This window comes from Boleophthalmus pectinirostris, unplaced genomic scaffold (assembly GCF_026225935.1).
Source record: "Boleophthalmus pectinirostris isolate CB_2022bp ecotype Guang Dong unplaced genomic scaffold, ASM2622593v1 HiC_scaffold_14, whole genome shotgun sequence".
Classification (NCBI taxonomy): domain Eukaryota; kingdom Metazoa; phylum Chordata; class Actinopteri; order Gobiiformes; family Gobiidae; genus Boleophthalmus; species Boleophthalmus pectinirostris.
Window position 1 is genome coordinate 15039833 of NW_026571047.1, and position 24982 is coordinate 15064814.

The 24982-nt window shown below is 38.2% G+C and overlaps 1 protein-coding gene across 1 annotated transcript in view; it reads right to left on the reverse strand.

The window, feature by feature from the left end:
• nrg3b (neuregulin 3b) overlaps positions 1 to 24982 on the reverse strand; it is a 407490-nt gene that overhangs the window by 33723 nt on the left and 348785 nt on the right. Inside the window, exons 5-6 of the mRNA XM_055150551.1 lie at positions 14025 to 14127; positions 9440 to 9563 (exon numbers count right to left, since the gene is read on the reverse strand). Coding sequence (XP_055006526.1) covers positions 9440 to 9563; positions 14025 to 14127 — 227 coding nt within the window. The remainder of the gene's footprint in view (positions 1 to 9439; positions 9564 to 14024; positions 14128 to 24982) is intronic.

The following is a 24982-nucleotide window of genomic DNA, read 5'->3' on the forward strand; positions in this document are numbered from 1 at the left end:
TGTTTAAAATCTTGTCTGTGTGTCTCCATTGTGCAGGGCGCGGAGGCGGACATGTTAGAGAGGAGGTTAATGACACTTGGATTGTGCCATGGGATCGTCATGACGACACCTCTGAACGTGGACTTTTGTCTGCTCCTCATCCTCACTGTGCACCTGCCTCTGACAAACACTTCCTTTTGTTCCTCTAGCGGTGCTGTGAATGCACACTGTGAACCCTGACATCAGCAAGTCATCTTAAATCTCCTCAAAAGTTTTAGTTATGTGGAAATATTTTAACTAAAGGTAGCTGCACTGACTCATTACTTGGTTTAAAACTTTTGTCCCAGAAGAAATGGACCATGAACACAGATTGATTTTGGTGTGGATCCTTATCAATGTTTGATCAACGTAATTTAGATTCAGAACTTACTTAACTCACGAGAGAAAGAAAAGTAAAGTAATTTCAGCAATAAATAGTACTATAGTACTCAGACAAATATATTTAGAGTAAGATACTAAACTCGCTGTTATTACAAAATGTATAGAAGAAGTACTTTGACTTCATACTTTAAGACATAGCAGTAGGGTGACAGTAGCTCAGTTGAGAGTGTTTGTCCACTCCCAAGGATGAATGCTGTCCTTGTTTCTTTGGGCACGACATTTAACCCACCTTGCCCCTGCGTACATTGGTGTATGAATGGGTGAGTAGTTTCTTGATGTAAAGCGCTTTGAGTGCCTTGAAGGTGGAAAAGCGCTATATAAAAATGTGACCATTTAACATTTAACATCACGTTACACTTCTGCCAGACAGCCAAAAGGTCCCAAGTTCAATTCCCGGACTGGGTTGAGCACTAGATTTTCCTACAAAAGCTCTGGGGCTAGGACTCACCTTTAATATTACTCTCAAAATCAACTGGCTTTTAGAGGTTAAAGGGGCACTGTGGAAATTTCTTGTGGAGGGTCCAAAGTGTTCTATTACCTGTGGAGATCTTAATCTTTTGCCTTTAATGCTAAACAGAAAGGCATTAAACTATCTCCATGGAGACAAGCAGGTCAGAGTCCTGCACGGGTCCATTTTTGGAGACCCGCACCCGCCCACACCCGTGCAGTACAGCACGGCACCCACCGATAACCTGTGATTATATCAAAGTTAAACCTGAATCCGCCCGGATGCGTTAACATTACACTTGTTACCTGCCCGTGCCCGTGATAAATCACACACAAATTAAAAGCGTTTTACCTGAAGCATCCATCAGAATATGAATTGAAAAGTTACGACTACAAGAATTAGAATCACAAAATGAAAAGAAACGGTTACGCTTTCTTCAGAATGAATACAAACTGACAGACGCAACTTTACTGTCATCAGTTCACAGGCATTAGCAGAAGAAACATTGATTGAGATGCTGGACTTTTGCATCGCACACACCACGGACTGAACCAAGACTAAACGAGGACTGAACTAGGACTAAACCAGGACTAAATCAGGACTAAACCAGGACTGAACCAGGACTCATGGGCTCGGAAGTGTGCCCGCGTAGACCGTCGGGTGACCGCAGGCTAAAGGACCGGCGTAAAGCTCCCGCGCCGCACGGAGGTAAGCACAGCCGTCGCCCGATCGCACTTTGTGGACACCCTGCTCCATGGGCTTGGGCTTCTCTCTCTCTCTTAAATCCAAGATTAGTCCTGGTGTAGTCTTGATTTAGTCCTGACCCGCCCATATGTAATTACTACCCACCCGCATACCCGCCTATAAAATTCCAGAACGTTAAAGCCCGCCCGTTTCAGCAACCATTTGCCCGGTACGGTCTCGGTGCAGGACTCTGAAGCAGGTTACACCGTGCACCCAAGTACTTTTTAACTACGATGTTTACCTTTTGGACCCAGTATAGGTGTATGAATACCAGATCCTTCTTCATTTAGTTTTTTGGTGCAAGCCTGTTTTTGCTCACAACTTTTAATAAATCTGTCCAGACTTTTACCCACCACTGCATCTCAATAAATACAACTTCTAGTCTAACATAATAACACTAGAACTGTGAGAATTTTAGCATCAGCTGTAATATACTGGGACACAGTGTCTGGTAAAACATCGCAAAAACCAACCACGGCGTGTTTTCAGACCTGGCACAGAGAGGAGGTGGAAAAACAAAAATACCAGACAAGTAATAACAAAAGCAGAAAAAGCACATGCTGTAATAGAACAGTGTGAGGGATAAGGTGGGGATCACTGACTATAAGTGCCCAGTAGGGGAGGCATGGGAGCGCTGCACACACCCAACTAAGATCAACAAGTGAAGGCGTTTTTTCTAAAGGTTTGACATGGCAACACAGATAGTAGGCATGACCTCTCCACCCACTATGATGCCACCCAGAGAAGAATGCTCGTAAAATTCTCGAGTTTTTTGATAAGATTTTTGTTCTCAAGTTAGCAACAGAAATGGGGTAGGAAAGCAGAGGAGGATGGGAATAGTAAATAGTACAAAAAATATAGTTTGCTGGGAATTTGGCTAGGGACAAGTGTGTCACAAATGTATTATAATAAAATAAGGTGAGGCTGCAATACCATCTTCTCTCTGTAGGGGTGCTATTGCTTTGCTTTATCGTGTATGTTCCATAGTATTATATGTAAGTTTATTGCTAAAAAAACATTGAAAAATTCTAATTGTGAGTTAAAGTTTGTTATATTAAATGCCATACTGTGGAACATTTCAAACTAAGCAGTGATATCTACATGGAATTTGTTCTGTTATAATGTTTCCTCATCAAAAACATCCCTGGAGCTGTGTTTTCTGTCAAGCTGAAAACACTCTGTTCCACATTGTGATGTCATGTGGAAATACAGGAAGTGCGCCACAGTGTTTTTAAACTCCATACACATTCACTATAATTATTTGGACAATTTCAGCCCTAGAATTACACATCTCTACTGAACTAAAGATGAAAAGTATGTAGTTAACTGTTAACTTGAAGACTACCACTACATGACATCACAAGGTGGAACAGAGCATTATCAAATTTGGCGATAGGCAGAATAAGAATAAAGGATTATTATAACACAACTCCAGTATGTTTCTGATGCTGAAACAACATGCTCAAGAGTCAATTTTATGTGATATAGGACCTTTAAATAAAGTTACTAATATGATGAACACAGTAAAACAAAACAAACAAACAAAAAAAAACCTAATTTGTGTTTGTTCCCTTAGGCAAGACACTTTGCACAAATTTCCCATGCCGATTTTATGGTTGCGAACCTCAGTAATTTTCTTTCTCATCCATTCTGGTTCTGATTTTATTTTTCTCAAATTCACATTCAGTCTTGCTTCTTCCTAAGTGTCAGAGCTCAGAGCCATAATACCAGTCAGCGCCCTCAAAGTCTCTCCAGTGGAGCCAAGTGCAGGCCTGTGGGTGGGGCTTTAGCTCGAGGGGAGGCTTTTGATTGGCTGGGTCACACTACAAGGCGCTGCTGCATTATTAAAGGCCTAGTGCAGAGGAGATGTTTGGCAAAGTGCAAAAAGAGAAAACTGTGAAAGTAAGATGAATATTGAACATAAGAAGTGAGACTATAGATGCAGAAGGAAGACAATATAGGAGCTTCAGAAGGGATTGCAACATGGTGGTGCATACAAAACAGAACAACACCACTTAGGCCTGCACAATTTTGGAAAATGTGATCAAGTTTTGAGATTGTGATTACATTTGCAATTTATGTAAGCAGAATTCTGTTCACACATTGTAAACAACTCCAGGAGCATTATAGAGACTGACATTGGGCGGCAGTAGCTCAGCATTTGCCCACTGATCTGAAGGTTGGCGGTTGCCCACAGTGTCTGCGTACACTGGTGTGTGAGTGTGTGTGTGAATGGGTGAGTGGTTCCTTGTTGTAAAGCGCTTTGAGTGCCTTGACCATTTACCATTAAAGCGATTATATTACACATATTTTCTGATCTGTTATAATGTTGTTTCCTCTTCAAAAAACAGACCTGGAGTTGTGTTTTGTTTCATTCGCACATGTTTAACACACTAAACCTGCATATTTAAGCTCAGTTCTTCTTTTACTAAAAACAATCTGTTCCACCTTGTGATGTCATGCAGGAATATGGTAATACAGGAAGTGCTCCACTATGTTTTTAAACTCCATACACCTTCACTATCAATATTTGGATGACTACCACTACATGACATCACAAGGTTGAGTTTTTGAAATGTAGACAGATAAATAAACCAGGATTACTAAGGGTTACAAAACATAACTCTGGGTATGTTTTTGACGAGGTAAGTGCATTTCAATGTGGCTAAAAGCTCACAAGAATCAATTTTTTTGTAACACAGGACCTTCAAGACTGAAATATGAACTGGTAGAAGAATCCCATGCATTTCAGAACATATTTATGGGGGTTTAAACTACATGTACAACAAAAGTACAATTTGTTATTTGCACAGGACTATTTACTATCTATTTCAATGATGAAATTGCAGCCTTTACGATTTTATAACTGCTGCAACTCAGACTGTCATTTTGATTGTGACATATTGTACCATATTGTGCAATGTAATGGTAAAAAGAATGCATGTATTAAAGTAAAAGTAATTGTAAGCATCTTCTGAAAGTACCAGCTTTAGTAACAGTCACTAGTAATAATATGGGTAGTAGTACTTCTATTCAAGTAATTTGCAAACTGCCAAGAATGCTTAAAACTCTCCATGTTAGATTAAACCAAGCAACAACTGCACATAACTCTCTGAAATCAAAGCTGCAAAGACATTAGTGAAACCCATGAAAGAATGCTTATAGCGATAATTCCCATGAAGTCTAAAAATCCACCAATTTGACAAAAGTTAATTGAAACTGACAAAAGAAACATTCATGTGAAATAATTTAATGTGATTGAAATTTCCTTTGAAATAAATGGCAAATTATAAAAGCAATCAAAGCACTTTTACATCTGCCTTTGTCTCAAATGTGTTTCTTTAGCTTCAAAATAAAGTCACTTGATGAAAAACTGTCAGGTTTTCTTGACAGATGTGAACCACTTCAAAAAACTATTAACAGCCCTATCACTATTATTCAAATTAACTGTTGTTTGTTTCTTTAAACTTTTCTTTTTGAAGAACATCAAAGGTGCACTATATAACTTTTCTGGTGGAGAGTTTGCCATCTGCCGTCTCCATGGAGATGTCATTACTTTGCCTACAATATTCTTACAGTAGCCTAATGAATGACATGACGCACCCTTATCTATGGAAACAAGCTGGTGCCTTCAGGTTAAGTTAAAGGTCAGATCTGTGGAGAACTTGATAAAACTTTTAAATATACCGTATTTTTCAGTCACACTTTTTTTTCATGGTTTGGGTGGTCCTGCGACTTATACTCCGGTGCGACTTATATATTAAAATTTTTAGACTGATAGCCGTGAGAGGCTCTAGGCTTGTGTGTCATTATCTAGTACTACTATTACTCCTGTACCACTGTCACTTCGCACTCTACTGCGCATGTCTCCTGTAGAAATAGCCACTGTCTCGCTGCAAATAGTGAAATATTCAGCCGAAAACAGTAATCGAGCAACAGAAAGAAAGTTTGGAGTGAGCGAGAAACTCATGAGGAACTAGCAGAAAGCGGGGATGGAAAACACAGCTTCACGGCAACCGAGCGAGTGCGCCATGAAACTTTCCTGGAAGTCACTGGATGAATTGACAAAGCCTGAACTTCACTGACAATTGAAACTGAAACAGAAAGGCCAGAATAATTCTAAATGAAACTGATGCTGAGTCTGACAACAGCTACGCAGAAGAGGAAGCGACGCTCTGTTTACCTCATGGATCTATGGTTTATCTCCAGAGGTTTTGCAGAAGTGACACAGAGGATGAAGAATTCAATGGATTTAGTGATATGGAGTGAGATTGTGAGTTTGGTAAACTTATGTTCTGTTGTTTATGCTATAATTATCTGAATAACTGTTAACATATTAACACCTGTTTAGCCTGTTCTCTATTCTGTTGTTTTTACTATAACCTGCCTTTCAAGATGAAATGTCTGTTCCTAATCTCTGATTTTACAAAATACATTTCCTCAAAAAGAGCTACTTATAGTCCGGTGCTACTTATATATGTTTTTTTCTTCTTCATTGCACATTTTTTTGGCTGGTGCGATTTATACTCTGGAGCGACTTATAATTCAGAAAATACAGTACAAGCATTACCTATTTGTGTCCCTGGATTTTAAGTGGGCATACTCATATACAATTTACTGATGATAACAATTACTGTGTTAATTTATTCACAGCAATATTAACTATTAAAAAACATTTGTACAAGATGTAGAGTCGTTTATACTTGTTTGTTTGATTAATAAGATGTTAATCCCTTCTGATGCTATGACTAAAACAAGTTTGTGTCCACATATGAAGCAGCTAATGCCATTTTTAAAGCCACAGTATTCAACTTTTCAGCCACAAAATAGACTACAATAAAAGCACAGTTATTGGTTTGTTTTTTTCCTCTTTTTGATTTTGGTTGTGTAAATTGCATTGAAAAACTTGGAAAAACACGTATCCTCACTTATGCATGCTTGCATCTCCACAAACCTGACTCTTATTTAGCCTAGAGGAGAGCCTCCTTCTGCTGGTCTCTATGGAAATGCTGTTCCTTGGCTATAATATTCCATAGTATAGCATAAAACCCATCTATCTGCATTGAGAATATTCCATGATTTTAACTTGCCGCCTCCAAAAAGTTCCATACTGTACCTTTAAATTATGATTACAGCTTTTAAACGAGTAAAGAGCACATGTTACATACACTACCTTGAATACAATGATATGCATATGTGTATCCCTTTAAGCCTTTTTGCATATTTCAAAGTAAATTACCCATTCTCACCCCTGCACCTGCACTACCCCAACAGTGCTATTTAAATCAACAAGCCCCTCTTCTTTATCTGTTCTTTTATCTGTCATTGTGAACAGGATGAGTAAATTTTTCCTCGAGGCAAATTTATTTCCGGCCTAATCCGAGCTCTGTCTCTCCACTCGTGTCAGAGATGAACAAACGGCTGCAGCCAGTGGAGACATTATTAAGAGCCAGATCGTCCATCATCTGCCTAGTCTTCTGTAAAGGATTTCTGCTGGAGATGGAGACACAACTATGAGCTAAAGACAAGGACATTTCAGCTCAATCAATGCTAATATACGCCTGTGTCTCATGAACGTGCACGTGTACCAGTTTAATAAAGCACCTTTAAACATGGTACTCTGACACTGGACAAGTATGACAACAATGTGAATAGCAGTACAGTAATAGAATATACTGTCATTTCCTTTTTATCATCGGAAATAAGTGATCAAAGAACGTTGTAGTAGTAGTCGTAGTAGCAATGGTAGTAAAGGCAGTAGACAGTGAGGAAAAAGGGCTCCCAGGGTTTTAAGGGCCCAGAACTGTACCCTATTTTTATTCATTAATATTAGAGGGGGGCCCATGTGAGGCTTCTTGGCCCGGGCCCCCATATTTCTATCGATGGGCCTGGTAGTAGAGGCGGTATTAGTAGTAGGAGTAAAGTAATCAGGGTTTTAGATCAACTGAAAGGTCACAAACAGTGGTAATAGTAGAATTTGTTGTTTTAGTTGTAGTAGTTGTAGTAGGAACTAAAATATATACACCAAAGGCTGAAGATTTCTGTTGTGAAGTGGAAGATACTAGTGGTATAATTAGCGGTAACATTACAATAACAAAGTGTAGTAGAGCAGAGAGGTCTAATGTTTAGCCACGAACAGTAATATTAGTGATATAAATATAGATTTATGAAGCACTTTTTGGATTCTCTAAAACATTTTACATCATTATTCTCTCCACACTTGATGATACAAGCTTGTAGCCACAGTTGTCCTGGGGTAGACTGACAATATAGGTTGCTAATCTGCCCCTCTGACCACAAGTGTTAGGAGTAACGCGTTTTAAAAGTAACAAATTACTGTACTGCATTGTTTTTTGCTGTAACGCAGTAATGTAAGACATTACAGGGAAAAAATGTTTTACTTGATACAAATATCAGTAGCATCCTTTCTGGACACCCTGCTTCACAGGCTTGGGGTTCTCTCAGGGGCAGTCCTAAATTCCAGGTCCTAATCCAAGATTAGTCCTGGTTTGGTCCTGGTTTAGACCTGGTTTAGTCCTGGTTTAGTCCCGGTTCAGTCCATATATGGCACAAAAGTTCAGCATCTCCGCACAGTTATTTCAGTGAGAGTAATTTAATGTGTTGCAATAGTCGTGCAATGCCTTACATTTTAAATGCAGTAACATTGTAATATAATGAATTACTTTGACAGTAACAAGTAATAAATAACACATTACAGTTTTGAAGTAACTTGCCCGACATAACAGTGCTGACTAGGGATGGGCATTCGATGAAATTTTCTTAATCAATCGTTGAGAGAATTAACGATCGATTATTGATTAATCATTAACGTTTTTATATTAAAATGATCATCATTATTATTACTATCTGCACTACTAATCTGCATGAATAAATTCAACTTTACGACAAATAAACCGTAACGACTCTAGAGCCACATCAGCCCGTTTATTATAATGTGTTTAATTCAGTTTTGCGCAACTCTCACAGAAACGAAACTTAAAACCGCATCGCTAATTTGCATAAACTAAACGAAGATAAAAAATACAGCTCTTGTGTCGCTGATGCGGTCAACTTCTGTCGGATTAAAAGACATGACTCAATGGAATACAGGTAAGTGTGACCATATTTGTGTTTGTCAAAACCAGGACACCGTACGGGGGGTGGGAGGTGGAGCCTCGTCATCGACATTGCGCGACTCTCACCTGGCAAAACTTTTTCCCACTGGACACCGAAACATATGTGCTGCTTTATACACTGTGCACATGGACTCACACTTGTCCCGACCGGAACGCAAAGCGTGGAATTTCTTGTACAAATCATCGTTAAATATGCATATGCACTTCGGTACGTTGCAGGCTGACTGACTGTTTGTGTCTGTTCGCTCCTTCTGAGTGCAGAGAGACACATGTACGGACCCCTGTTTGGTCACACTACGCACAGCAACCTGCATTCGGTTTGTCGATTAAAATTTACGTAATCGATGAAATTCTTAATGATCAATTATCGATTAATCGACTAATCATGCCCATCCCTAGTGCTGACCACCACACACCACTTTCAAACATAGGCAAGTTTGATCAACAAAGTCTCAGTCACTACCTGCCCAAGTATTAGTAGTAGTCATACATTACTACAGTATCAGTGGTACAATAACATATATAGTAGCAGTAGTTGTATAATTACAACCAGTACAATAGTAGTTTGTTTTAGTATTAGTTGAAGTAATAGTAGGAGGCTAGTAGTAGTAGGAATAGTAGGTAGTAGTAGTTGTAGAAGTAGTAGCCAGAGTTGTGTTGTAAACTTGGTAGTACAACAGTGATGTCTTACTTTTTGCAGTGGCTGGTGGTACTGTAGTTTAGTGGACTTGGACATGAGGGCTGAGGCGTTCACGTTACACTCCCTTAGGCTGCGACTGTCCGAGAAATGTGCCTGGAGCTTCTCTCTGTGTCTCCTGCGAATCAAACACAAAAAGAAAAGTTACAATACAAGCCTATACACGCCCAAACACATAACACAACATCCCGCATGATTTAAAATGCACAGCAGTAAACAACTATCCATGGCTGTCTGAGTCATCCCATTGATTTGTGTATTTTAGTGCACAGCTTGTTGCTCTCATGTACAAGTATGGATTGTAGATGATCACATGTATTGACCTGCCTGGTCCCAGATACACAGCTAAATATATGCATTAGTCAAACACGCTCGTATACAGAAAGAAGAATATTATTAAGAGCTGTTCAATTTCTTTACTTTAGTCAAGTCAATAGCTAATAAAACCAGTATTACCAACTATAGAAGTACAGCATAATAATTAGGGATGCACCGATACAATACAGGTGGTGCTGATACAGAAAAATTGGAACGAATATCAGCTTCCAAATATTGATCCAGCTGATATCCTGGTTGGACATATAATTTGATGTAATAAGATTATTTACTGGTCGTAGTTGGCCCAGAAGATCTCAGAATCTTTGAATTTGTATTTACGCAAAGCTGTTCTGTAAATATTTGTTAGATAAATAACAGTTACATAACACATTTGGATCAGTTTTGTCTGTCTTTTGTCGAAATTGGTATCGAAACATAAAAAGCTGGATCAGTGCATCCCTATAAATAATATATAGTTTATGTGGATTTCAACTAGTACTATTAAGTAGCAGTTGTAGTAGTTGTAGTAGTAGAAGTAGCATAGCTAAAAGGCTCACGCTTGTAGTTGTATTTAATAGTGGTTGTATAATTAGGACCGTAGTAATAATAGTATTTTGCTTTAGCATTCAAAGTTGACATAATAGTAAGAGGCTACTGTAGTAGTACTTGATGTAGTAGTAGTAGTAGTAGAAGTAATAGTAGAAGTGGGAATAAGAACAGGAGGAGAAGTATTTGTAGTAGTACTAATAGTTATTGTAGAAGTAGCAGAAGCAGTTTGTTAGGTTCTTGTTGTTGTTCAGAGGCGTCAAAAATATTTTCCAAATAACATTAGCAGCCAGGAAGACAAGTGGAAATTTAATCTAGTCAATGGAGCATGACACATCCATTACTTGGCCTTGTGGAAATATTTGGTGAAAAGAAGCAGAAAAACAAAACATTTTTAAACCACAGAGACAAATTAGGTGTAAAATATTAAAAGATTAAAAAGGAATTTGAATATAACGAGTGATAGAAATTCTTGTGTCCAGTCTGGGAGGCACAATGTGAAGTGCTTCCTTTCTAAAGCTAAATTCTGGGTGTAATTGAAGTGTTAGTTCATTGTAATAAATAAAATGTGAGAAGTGGATTTCAAATGACATCTGTGTAGAGGGAAAAAGAAAGAATCTATGAATTTGTAATGGTTTAAATAAAAAAATAACTCTGACAATATTCAGTGTAAATTACAAATGCTGCTACTCTGTTCATTAGTGGTGAAATTCAAGAAAAAGGCTAACATGAAATTCTTTTATTAACTGCATTACATTAGTAAGCATAATACATGATGATCAACTGCTGAAAGTATAAAGAGGAGATTAAAAACATGTCAAATGGACTATTCCTGACCAAGCCTAGTACAAAGGAGCTCTGGAGCCAGAAGCATTGAGGGATGGGTCAAATTCAGAGTACTACTGTTTCTAGAGGGACAACACCTTAATTTAAAGAGGAGGTATTACGCAAAATCAATTTAGGCATTTTACCATGTTATAACATTGTTGTTGTTGTTAATATTGTTTTGTTACATCAAAAATGGGCCTGAAGAGGTTTAAGATGTCATCCATACATGTTTCAGCAAATTAGTGATCTCTACAGACAGAGGTGAAGTTAGCAATTTGGGGGCCCTAGGCGAACTTAAGTTTGGATTTTAATATGTCTGTTTTTCCCCATTGTTCTTGAGACATGCACATCTCTATTTACTTGAATTATGGTGGATTGGAAACTTGTCTTATTAGTTCGGTCAAATACTAGATAACCAGAACTAAAAGTAGTTTTATTTTTTTGCTAGTACAATTACATTTTTGTTTTCATCCATTACATATGATGATTTTATTTTTTTTCTTATGATTATTGTTTAAAAGTAAACTACTCTCATTTAATGTGATTTAAGAGAAAATCAAGTTGCTCTGAGGCCTTGGTCATTAGTGGCACTGAGGGCAAATTGGTTGAGGGCCCCTCCAGGTTTGGGGGCCCTAGGCAGCTGCTTACATTTGCCTGATAGTAGCGCCGCCTCTGTCTCTGGGGCCCAATTCAACCCTTAGGGATGCAAAAAACTGAGGATCAGGAGGGTGGGGTGCTCTTTTTGGGTGCCAACAACCCGTGGTCCAGGGTTGGGGACCACTTCTGTAAGATACTGTGCAATGTTGTGCACATAAGCCTTCTTTATCCATGCTCCCACATGACAATTCTCCATAAAGATACAATAACACGAAGTAAAACTCTGCACAACAACTTGACAAACCTGATGCGATGTGCAGTATAGTTCCATTAGCAGGATGCACGCTAATTGTTATTGTAATAGTGCTCTGAAGGGGGAATGCACGGAGAGCAAAGGGAGGACAGACTCAGAGAATTACTTCAGCAATATTATTGTGTCCTTCAAGGCAAGATAAAAATCAATCATTTAAACCTCACTAATAATTTGTACAGCAATTTAAAAACACATTCTTTGTTGGAAAACAAATTAAAAACATGTCAATACTGCACTGTGCAGTGAAAAATAATGACATAAATAATCACAAACCCCACGCGCCTCATCGGAGAAAACAGAAATCATCCAGAACAACTCCACAGCAAGTACTCGCACTTATTACAAAAAGTACACACTATTTATCACGACTAAATATCATTTCAAAAGACTTTAGTTCTTTCTCCATAACATGTATAATTGCCTGCCTTATATCAACCAGGAGAACAGCGCGCATAAATCTCCCCAGTAAACCCCTGCTAGACTTTTGCCTCTCTTCTGAAGAATTCTATGAGCAGTGGAAAACGATGTGTCTAGTCGGAGATGGTTTCCGCTACATTAATCCCACAAAGCACCCCAGTCACAGCGGCCGAGAGGTGCTGCTCCAGAGCGGCGAAATAAAACCTATTTTTTGTTTATCAAGAGCCATTAAAGTGCCGCCACATACATTATCGTGCCATTACAGCAGTCTGACTCCTATAGCTGCTGGAGGAGAGAGGAGTTTGTGACGCCATCTTTGTCAGGACAACAGCTTCACTTGCATTGTATTAGAATGAGGGCAGGTTTTTAGCAGTGTTTGGGTGACCACCTGTCCCTTGTCCCACTTTTTGGAAAAAAATTTCCCAGTTTTTTATTGATGCTGCATGAATTGGAAAAAAAAAAGAGATTTGCATAGAGAACATGATAATACAGTATTTTTTTCTAGCAAAGAATTCAACACTTTTTGGGTGTACTGGTATGTCGGCACCATAACTAACCCACTAGCTGTTCTGTTCCAAATAGGAAGTGAGCATGGGGGCAGTTTCGGCTCCATCGACTCGCCAAGTGGCTTTATATTGAATCATTACCACTATTCTCTCTCTGTAACTGCTGTAGGAAGCCTAATTTTTTTTTTGGTTTTAAAATGTTCATATTAACATACTCTACATGATCCTGCTGTTTGTATTTCACTATTTTGTCATTAATAAATTCCTATTCCTAATATGGAACTTGGCTCCAATTTTGCTCCTGTAACTGCTAGCCTTGTGAGCTTTATTTGACTGGAGTTGAATGCTGTGGGTGACGTAACACTCCCTTAGTCCACTTCTTTATACAGTGGTACATACTGCTATTCTAATCTCTGTGCGTTACAATCACCCAAAAAGTTCAGTAGCACACTGATTGAGTTGAAGGTATACTTCAATGACTTGTGTGAGGTAAGTTCTTCACATTCTACCCATCCTTCAGTGTCACTGGGGCAACCGGTCAGGAACACTTGGCAGTTGCCAGCATCAGATCTTGGACTAAACTTGGACAGGACCACCTATCTGGAGGAGTCTGACCTCTTTACTCCTCTTTACTTGAGTAACCTTTGGAAGAAACTGTACTTTTCAACGTACATTCCTAGCAACATACTTTTACTCTTAGTTGGTTTTGGTTACTCTTCCCACTGTGAATAAGTCTACAAGTGACAAAAGCTTTACGTGGACAATAGTAAATGATCTGAACATTTGTGATTCTTGCACTGTTCCTTCAGATATGACTTAGCTGTTCTCATGTACCTGTTCTTTGAAAATGCCAAATTTTGTACATTATTATACTCTTACTTTGTACTTCTACTTGACAAATTACATTTTTTATTATTTTGAAGTATAACGTTAATTTACTTACAGTATGTGTTCCTTCTGTGTTTAGAAGTCGAGATTGCTTTAACTACTGTCACCATCACTCCATGCCCCCCTCCTTCCCTATATCTCTATAATGTGTACTGTCATGACTCACTTGTTGCGGCGGTACAGGGCCATACATGCCACTCCGAGCAGGCCGATCCCCGAGGCGATGGAGAAGATGGACAGCACCTGCCTCTGGTACGTGTCCCCGCTCTCTGTAGAGGAGAGAGAAAGTATATGGTTAGGGTGAGAATAACTACTATGACACAATGTACTGCGGTATATATGAATTTGAGAGGAAATGTCAAATTATTATAGTGATATTGAAAATAAAGGTAGTTATGGTTGAGTCTGCTTGCTCGTGGAGCAGATTTTATATGAGGTGATTATAAAGAGCTATCATGAAAAGTGAAAATAAAGTTATTCTTTATATTGTATAAGGTTTATGGTAAAAATAAAATGTATCTGTCTCAATTTTTCCTTTCTCATAAAACAAATACCCAGAGGCAGCGCTACCATTAGGCAAAAGTAGGCGGCTGCTTAGGGTCCCCAAACCTGAAGGGGCCCCCAACCAGTTGCCCTCAGTGCCACAAATGGCTGAGGCCTCAGAGCAATTAGATTTTATGCCAATATGACATTAAATGAGAGTAGTTTACTTTTAATCATATTTAATCGATGTAAAGAAAAATGTAATTGTTCAAGCAAAAAAAATAAAACTACTTTCATTTCTGGTTATCTAGTAGGCTACCTAACTAATAAGATTATTCTAATCATTTCTAATCCACCATAATTCAAATAAATAGAGATGTGCATGTCTCAAGAACAATGGGGAAAAATAGACAATAAATATATAAAAAAATTAATAAAAATTAAATGGTGTATTATAGTGAGGGCCCCAAACTCAGGTTCACTTAGGGCCCTCAAATTGCTAAATCTGCAACTGCAAATACCAGATGCCCTTCCTAAGAAAACCATTACGCTTACCCATAAAGATTTAGATTTTTTATTTTTAGTTTTTTTTAAAGAGAACACTATTGTAGTTTTACTAGCAACACTCACTTGTGAATCAGTATATAACATTACAACTGAGTGCAATTTTGGTATTCTGCCAATTTTCAAGCACAGTTTCTGTATTTAGACAAAAACTCTTGACGATATATTTCCATTTTTACTGTTGATGGGCCTCAAATTGGTCAAAAACAGCCTAATACTGGGACAAATCACTGGTTTTGTTAAAATCTGCTTGTAGAGGAGACAAAGAGCTCAAAACTGAGACTGTTCCGGGTCAGTAGGGACATGGGAAAACATGCGAACTCCTCACATAAATGCCCTGCTGCTTCCCTTACTCCGCCTACTCAATACACAACACCCAACAAACTAACATTGATCACTGAAACAATTCTACAATCCAACCATATTTATGCATCTCTACCATTATGAATAAACTGCAAGGGAAGCCAGTGTGAGAGCCTGGACTCAAGGCCAGGCACAGCGCAGTCCTCCCACTGCTCACATTAGCATAACCCCAGTGATGCCGAATAGCTGGCTGTCAGTAAACGTCAAGCTCGGAGCTCCAAATCAGGACAAGGCCACTACTTTCCACCCTGCTAAGTGAAGTGTGCTAATCGTTTGGTTCAGACAGACCCAGCGGGCACCCGGCGCTGGGCTGTCTGCACTGCGGGGGACCCATATCTTGGTTTGTGTGGCCTTAGTGTTTGCAGACCGTCGGCGACAGAGAATTAGCAGCAAAATGAGTGCTCCCGGATCTTTAGTGTCAGAGCAGAGAACGTCATGGCTCTGGGCTTGAGGTCAGGAGGGACAGGAAGCAGCTGATGGCCGTAGACTCGTGTGAATGAACTGACTCCATGCTGACGCTCGCCCGGGGTACCACAGAGCGAAGGGTGGGTGAGAAGGAGAGAGACAGGCCGTGGGCTTGTGGAGGGAGGGGGATGAAAAGAGCTAACAGACATGCGCTTTGTGGTGGTAACACAGATTAGTGATGTTTCGAGTAATTGGTAGCAAAGTAAAAGTAAACTAGTTGGATTTGAAAACTGTTAAAAACTAAAGTCACACAAAGGGACCAATATAGGGTGGTTAGATACTTCAGTAAATATGGGGCATTATTTACAACAGAGCTATCGTCTAAAGCAGCTGTGCCCAAACTTTTTTCACCGAGGACCACATTTAGAAACCTATTTGTAGTGGAGGGTGACAGACTAATGGTCAATACAACAAGATTTTCTGTATCACAATGAAATAAGGTAATGCTGTTATAGAAATACTTGAATTTGCGATAAAATCTACTGCCTATGATCAATTTGGCCAATTTAGCAACTGAGGGCCAATAAAAACTATACATTTTGGAACCTACAGAAACAAGGCCATGTTAAACTAAGACTAACTGTGACAATAGCTACAGTATGAGTCAATGCCCTGATCTCTGAAGCTAAGCAGGGCGGGTCTGGTTAGTATTAGATGGGACACCGCTGGGAATACCAGGTGCCACAGAAGTGCCAACTAAACTATAACTAAGTTTATATTTTTATTTATATGATGACGGTCTGAACAGAAGACACAAAAGTGGCGTCGCATCTTCACTTTTTATTCCGTGTTTAGACCAGCATTTTCTGGAGGAAATCTGCGTGTGTACAGTGACGTAAAAGTGTGTGGAATTCAACTAGGTATACATGCCAGGTGGCAAGGTGATGATGATAGGTGGCGATGTATGTGATATAAACATGTAGATCTTTTTAAGCCCCAAAAATGTCACCTTCTAATCAATAGGCACTTCCGATAAAATATTTTGTCATTTTTACCCACAAGTGTTCTAGTGTAAACAGTCCCTAAACCAGGACAGGAACTAAAGGTCTAAGAATGAAGTTTTAGCAGCTTCCTGATACACATGAAAGAATCCTCGACTACAGACATTCTTTTAAAAAGAGTGCCAAGAGCTGGCTTATGGAAACAGATCTGCAAGCACTGATGTATTTTTCTCAGCAATTTTATTATATATTTGGTCATTTTAGGCTGCCCTTTTGTATCTGGCCAAAAGAACTACCAATGGAAATGAGCTCAAATCTGCAAAATCAGGCACATTTACATTGCTGGTTGGTGATTAATGAGCAATGTCCCTTTTCAAATGAATGAATGAATGATTGAATAAATGAATGAATGAATGAATAAATAATGTCAGGACAATGTTTGAACTTAACCAGTCAAATCAAGAACAAAACATGTCTATGCCTTTGATTCCAAATGAAACTATATTCAGTTACAACAGGTTCCATCAGAAGACTCCCACGTACATCAGTGGTCCCTACCCCACAGTTTGAGAAACAGTGCACTCTTCCATTGCTGTAAACCTATAGTTTAACCTGACAGTCCCACACCGCTCTTTTGTCAGCTGTGAAAAATTTGCCCTTACATTAGTGTGCCCTGTTTGTGACCCTCTGAAGCTGTTGACAGGGAGATGTCCTGGGAGGTCTTCTGTGTTCTTGCCTGCATAAGTTTGTCAACAGCAGGCTGCCGTAGTTGTGGGACTGAGTGACTAGAAGTGTACTAACAGGAGTTGCGCTGTGTCAAAGCATACACAGAGGTAAAGCAGCAGGGACACCACTGTTTTCCTGTCCTTCTGAATAAACATTTCTGAGTTCTGTGAAGCTACCACAGAGAATCTTTAATATATGACAAAAAGGGGGGAAAGGGAAACTAGCCAGAGGGTCTATGATATATTAAAGTACAGGAATCTGCAGAGAAATACTTGCTAATAAGTAAAGAGTTGTGACTATAACATATTCAGATTTGATGCCATAAGGCTAAATTTGTAGTGATGTGCAAAGCTATGAAACTCAGTACACTGCAAAAACTCCAGCTAAGTAAAATAACTTACAAAAGTTTCATCATGATTAAATAAATTTCACTTAACAAGTAACATGATCTACCAGTGGAAGAAGACTTTGTAGCTAAAATATGAAAATACATCTTGCTATACTTCAAGTCTTTGCACTTTTAATTAAGAAATACACACTTATTCCATTCATAGATCATTTTACTTGTCGAGTTGATTCCACTCAAATCAAGTAAAATCCTCTTAATTTAATGTACTTAGATATTGTTTTTTTGCAGTATAGCCGTACAGTATTCTGGGAGCTTTACCAATATGAATGGGTAGTGCCTTGGCAGAAGTAGAGCTTATGCAATTGCATTCCTGTGCTGAATAATACAGTATATTACAATTCTGAAACCTTCCAAATCTCACTGTGCACAATAGTAGTTAAAAACAAAACTCAATTCCCACAGGTGGGCCATTACTGAGGAACGAACTGCTCTCAGTCACATAATATTCATCTGAAATGGGCTAGTCATGCATAATGGTATTATTTAACATTACAGCAGCTAGCTGAGCCATTTCAGTCTGTTTGTGCTGTTTTCAAGAAAAATAAAATGAATAAGTAATCCTGTTACAATGCTTTCAAACACATCACTAACAATAAGAATGACTTTCCATGAATCATTTATGCTTTAGCTACACCAGTGAGTCAAATGGAAAAGTGTAAGTGACAACATAAGTAATATCATGCTTCTTTTCAGAGGACACTTAGTCTACAACTGTTTCCTGTTGATACTTTGTAATGACATCACATTGGGGGCGTGTCTCTCTGTGTGTATCTCTATTGGTGGAATGTTCAGATTTCATTAAAAAAAAAAAAAAAAAAAAAAAAAAAAAAAGATTTAAACAACACATTTCTGGAGCCTGTTTTAATACAAGCGCTCATGGTCCCATTTAGGTGTTCAACGAAAAAGTGACAGTCACTAACTGAAAAGCAGGGCGCATGGACCATCAACAGAGACAAGGGAACGTTTACATCTGCTCACACATGGGACTCACTTCTCCAGAGACCACCACACAACGGTAGGCATGGTCAGTCTAATGGATCTGCCAGATCATTCAAACTGACTACATTTAGGAACAAGAGCTGATGAGAGACACGTCACAGCAGTCAGCTCACACCTCTGATAAAGGCGGAAGTGCTTTTTAAAATTTGTCTTATTAGAAGAAAACACTAAGTTTCTATCTAATAATAAGATTAAATAGATTTTCTTAATGTAACTCAAAATGCTAGCGATCTTGTTTCTAGCTATCTTTTTAAGCACACAAATAATCTCTAACTTCTTGAGTAACAAAGCTTCTAACAGAGTAGTGCTTTCAGTTAGCTTCACATGCCAAGGGAACGTTGATGACATCAGCTGCAAAGTATCAGTGGTTAAATGTGTTCAAATTAATATAATACAAGCTATGAATTCTATTACCTACTTTTCTCATGGGATGGGACTGTTTACATCCTTTGACTCTAAATCCAAATGACTGAATGAATTTGATAACAAAATCTAAGTTCAGGTTAAGTTTATGAAATAGTCTTGCGTTTTGATGCTGATCTTTAAAGCATTATGTACTGGGACCCACATGCAGGCCTGTCTCTCTGTGAAACCTCGTCCGAAAAGGGCAGTGCTGAAATCCATTGTAGATATCTGTCCCTATTGCCCTCACATCATTGCTCTTGTGTGACCTGAGACAAACCTAAGTCTTTGTAACAGACAAAATGACTGGTTTCAAGATCAGAACATAAAAAAAGCTGTTACAAGCGGAGCACTGTAATGCTGAATGAAATCAATGACATGATAGTTTAAAAGGAAAACGTAGTGGCAGAGCTTTTAGGCTGTCACACTGATAAAGGTACAGAGTGTTCCCATAAGGTCTATATGTTACAACAAGAGCTCCACATGACTACAGGGCAAATCCAGTAAAGCCCTGCTCAAGTATTTATGGCAGTATGGCATCTTCATCCAGAAATAAAGTATCTGTTCTGAGACTGGGGCAAATTATGCAAGAAAATGGATCATTCTAAAGCACTCACTTCTAACTATGCAAGATGACAACAGTATCCTTTCTCCTTCGAACAAAATGTATATGCAAAGATAGCACAAAATGTATTCAAAATTATATAGAAATTTGAGTTTATTTATGAAAGCCCCATTACCACTAGAATGAAAAAAAGCCCAAACCCTAACTGTATCTAAGATTCTGTCAAAAACATGTTCTATCTGTGTCCCCAGATATGAAATAAACGTTCAAATCAAACATAGTTTTTACAGCTAACAATTGTAATTATGATTTATCCTTAATTACAAAAACAGTGGACATAATATTCATTTCATTATTTGAGTTTTGCTTCAGATGTTTATCCAATCAGAAGCAGAAAGAGCCTCACATGATCATTTGCTCATTGCTCCTTTGTGTTGCCAGTTTCAGTGTTGAAATCCAGTAAGAGCACATGCTACAAACAGTTCCAATTTTGTAATCTCATAAGATAATCACATACTACACATTATTTAGCCAACTCACAAATTGGATTTTGCTATCTCAAAATTATGACTTATCTCTTCAAAAAAAATTTACATATTTGCCCAATTAATAGTATTTTCTTAGCCTGATTCATCAGCCAGTTTCTCTTCGTAAAAACTGTCTGACCTCACAGCATTAGGATTCGTTCACTCGACGGTAGACAGGTACTTTTTTTACTTAACCAATCACTGCTCTTTGGTTGTGATGTATGTAATGCCCCCCCTAACAGGGTTAAACGGTATATTAAGCTTTTCCCAAATTCCATAGGAAGAAGGGCAATAACATCTTTCCCCTTGATTCTCTTTGTTCCGGCTTTAAATCCTCAATCTTGGGAATTATTGCCAACACAGAATGTATGGCTCTTCACTGATTGGCTGGTGCCCAAACTTGCGCTTCCAGGATTTTCGCAACTCATCTAGTGTATTCTGATTCTTGAACTAGTCGCTGGAGAGAAATGAAATTGAGCGAAGGCACTAGGTGGCACCAGCTTGGCTAGTATTTTCTAGTAGTGAAAAGGGCTTCCATAATGTGTAACTCAACATATTTATGAATAATTATTAAATAGAGTTTACAAAGTGGTGAGATATGTGGAAATTGTTCTAGCATATACAAAAGCAGAACATCTTCTAAAACTACATCAGAATCAGAATTTATTTGTCATTTCAGTATAAAAATACAAAGAAACAAACACTTGCACTCAGGTCCAGGTCAACAGCAGCATAAATAAAAATAGGAATAAATAGTTTTAAAAAATACAGTCTTTAAAAACAGCCCCCACCTGCCCCCATTTTCTAAAGTGCGTTCCAAGCTATTTTGAAGTCTTGATTCCTACTACCTTTGGGTTTCAAAATGATGACAAATTATCACAGTTGCCATATTGCAAATTGAAAACAAAAGAGCATATATTTTGAATGGTGCAAGTCCCAAAAATGTCAACTATATCAGGGAGCTTAAACCCATATTTAGCCTGACGGGGTGGAGGGCAAACACTACATTGTCTCAGTTCACGTTATTCTAAGTGTACTTCAAGCCTATCCAATAAGATAACAAAATAACACATTGCATTAAAACTCAGTCATAAAACTGATCCATGCGTCACCCATGCACATATGAATCGATGAACTCCCCTTTAGCAGCACCCTCCCACCTGCACGGCCTTTGTGAACTAATTTGCTGTGTGCAGATTAAAAGCACTCATCTGAAGAATACTGTCACATCCTCTAGCGGCGCCTGCTCCCTTCTATTACCCAAGGCTGCAGCGGAAACATGACAACAGCCCTGTGTGTGGACGGGTATTTATCACACTGTGGGGACTCGGATCTGTACACAAACTCAATTCATGGGTCCCTCCTGCATAAAAAACAGCTCCCCATGACGTCAACGCTTTAGGATTGGATCAGCGAAACGATTTAACGCTCAGAGCTGAGTTACAACAGGTTAAGGCTGGAGTCTGGGTTAAGATTGTGGCTGTACCTGATCTGTGCACTGTCTGCATCTAATTACAAAGCCTTTTTATCACCCAAGAATCAGGAAGTGCACTGTTAACATGCATTATTGTGACAGCAAAACTCACCTCTGAAACTAATCAAAGCTGAGATTTTATATTTTATTACTTACCTTTCGGTTTTATTTTGACTTGTACATAATTATACATTTACATAATTGTCTTTTTCGCTACTTATTTAGACAAGCATGTTTATTTGTATAGCACAATTCATACACAAAGCAATTCAAAGTTAGCCTGATTCATCAGCCTGTCTCACTTCGTGGAAACTGTCTGACCTCGCAGCATTAGAATTTGTTCACTTGATGGTACACAGATACTTTTTTAAATTTAACCAATCACTGTTTATTGGTCGTGGCATATGTAATGCGTCACTAACAGGGCAAACTGCTATATTAAGCTCTTCCCAAATCCTGTAGGAAGAAGGGTAATAACGTCTTTCCCCTTGATAAACTTCACCAAGTATTCTCTTTGTTCCAGCTTTAAATAATAGATCTCGGGAATCATTGCCGACACAGAATGTATGGCTCTTTGCTGATGCCCAAACTCACATTTCCGAGGTTTTTGCAAACTGTCTAGTGTATTCTGATTCCTGACCTGGTTGCTAGAGAGAAATGAAATTGAGTGCAGGCACTAGGTAGCACCAGCCTGGCTAATTCAAAGTGCTTTTCAGAATGAGAAATAAATTAAAATCACAATACAAACAGATCAAAATATAAATAATCATCATACAATTAAAAAGAGAGACAAAATTTGAGAGATTTAGAGTTTATTATTACCATTCATATTTTTCTCTTTGTTATTATTTCATATTATGATGTGTGAGCTACTGTGTCCAAATAATTTCCCTTGTGGATCAGTAAAGTTTGTCTAAGTATAAGTCTGAAAGTTGTGAAATGCACTTATAAAGTCATTGCGGTGAATAATTAGCATTCTTGGAATGCATAAGATAAGAAAGGCATAACTTTGAAGTGCTGCAAAGCATATAAATAAACAGTTTTGTTTTTCTAGTTTTCAAGACAGTAAAAATCAGGTATGAATTTTAAAGAACTCATATTGTGCTATTTTCTGTGATCCATGTTGTAATGCTGTTTCCTTTCCTTGTTGTTTTTTTATTCATTCACAAATATTTAACACACAAACCCTGCAAATTGAGGACGAGTTCTTGAAGCCCCACTGTGTTTTTAAACTCCATGTGTCTTCACTAGAACAATTTGGATGATTTGAGCCCGGGAATTGCCAATCTCTGCCAATCGACAAAAGTTTACAGCTTCATGACATCACAAGGTGAAACAGAGCATTTTGAGCTTTGGGGATGTAGACAGATCAATAATCATGGATTACTCAAACGTGTGAATGAAACAAAACACAACTCCAGCTATGTTCTTAATGAGATAACAGTATTAGAACATGGCTTGAAGCTCACAGGAGTCAATTTTGTGTAATATTGGACCTTTCAAGCTAGAATCAATCTATCAGGAAATCAATACAAGTCAATGTAATGTCCCCTAGACACAGGGAAATCCAGTAAGTATGTGTGTGTGTTTGACACAGCCCTAATAGAAAACTTCACAGCGTGTGGTATAGGTTTTATGCATGCACAAAAGGAGGCTGACTTGCTTACACAGAGCACAGATAATGGGAAAACAGTGTGAATATCCCACAGGCCAAACAACTGTATGCACTTAATAAGGAAACAGAGACATATTTACAACACAGCAGGCTAAAAACACCAGAAATTATAATCCGGGGTTATGATTACGCCATACGAGATTAACCCTTTGGAGTGAGGGATGTTTTAATGTGGCTATCTTATTCAAAAGAGGGAATCGATAGCAGACAAAATCAATACAAAATGAGTTTAGAAGAACTACATTAGCTTTTATGACTTTTTATGCAGTCGGATATTGGCATTATCCACAGTTTTTTATTATCTTGAAAACAATTGTGTTTTTATGGTGTGTGGAAATGACTCAAGCATAATGATATGTGTTCAGTTTCAATGTCTACAGCTGTCTAAAAGTAATTCAGTGATACAACCTTGGGAAAATGTTCTACTAATGGTTTATATTGGTGAGAAATCTTATTGTATTTTGTTGTGTACACTTCACAAACCTGTTCAATCAATGCTTATTACTGCATTTTGGCTTTCTGTTATGGGCACCATTTCGAGATCGTTTTACCATTCCATACCAAGATATTGTTTTGAATTGCTAATTACTATGGCAACAGTCCAAATGTTTCATCATTCTGAAATGCATGGACACTGCTACCACTAAAACCACTGATGAGTTTGAAAAATCGGATTCCTGGGGAGATCTATAAGGTTTATACCAGGCATGTCCAAACTATGGCCCGTGGGCCAAATGCGGCCCTCAGACCAATTTTTCTTGGCCCTCAGGCTTCCAAGTGAATTAACCGAAATTTCCTTGCATCAATTAATAATGGCCTTTTTAGTGCAAGTTTTTTGGAAAATCTACCTTGATAAAGTGAATTTATTATTTAATATTTAGTGTTTGGTTTGGAGGATCTTAGCATGAGTAAAGACTTATGACTCATTCTAACGTGTTAAACATGCACATATTTCAATTATTCACAGTACTGAGCACCAGTGTATGGCCCTCGATCGGTCCTCTACTTCGTCTGTGTTTAGATATGCGGCCCTTGATGAAAAAAGTTTGGACACCCCTGGTTTATACCAAACATACTGTATTTCTAGAAAACTCAAAATGAGCCATTTTTGGTATATATATTAAAGCAGTGTTGCCCAAACTTTTTTTCTGGGGAACCCATATTTTAAAAGTCCCAAACCTTTGCAACACAAGTCAACAGACAGTATTAGTAAATTTGACCATTATTGAACATTAATGAGGATATTTTATTGTTGACTGAGTGATCGTGTCTCTCTGAACAATTAGTATTACTCCAGTTTTAAACAATGAAAACAGCAATAAAAGGTATCCATAAGTCACCTATTTGGATATTAAAAGTGTCCCATTTCTTTTTGTTTTCAACATTCAATTGAACAGCAATATAGGAACAAAATATTCAATAAAATAATTACAAAAAGATTAGAAACTATAAAAAACATGTCTTAACATTTCAACATTTTTAATGAGATAGGTGGACCTGCCTGTGTTTTAGTATCACATTCTAGTCCGGA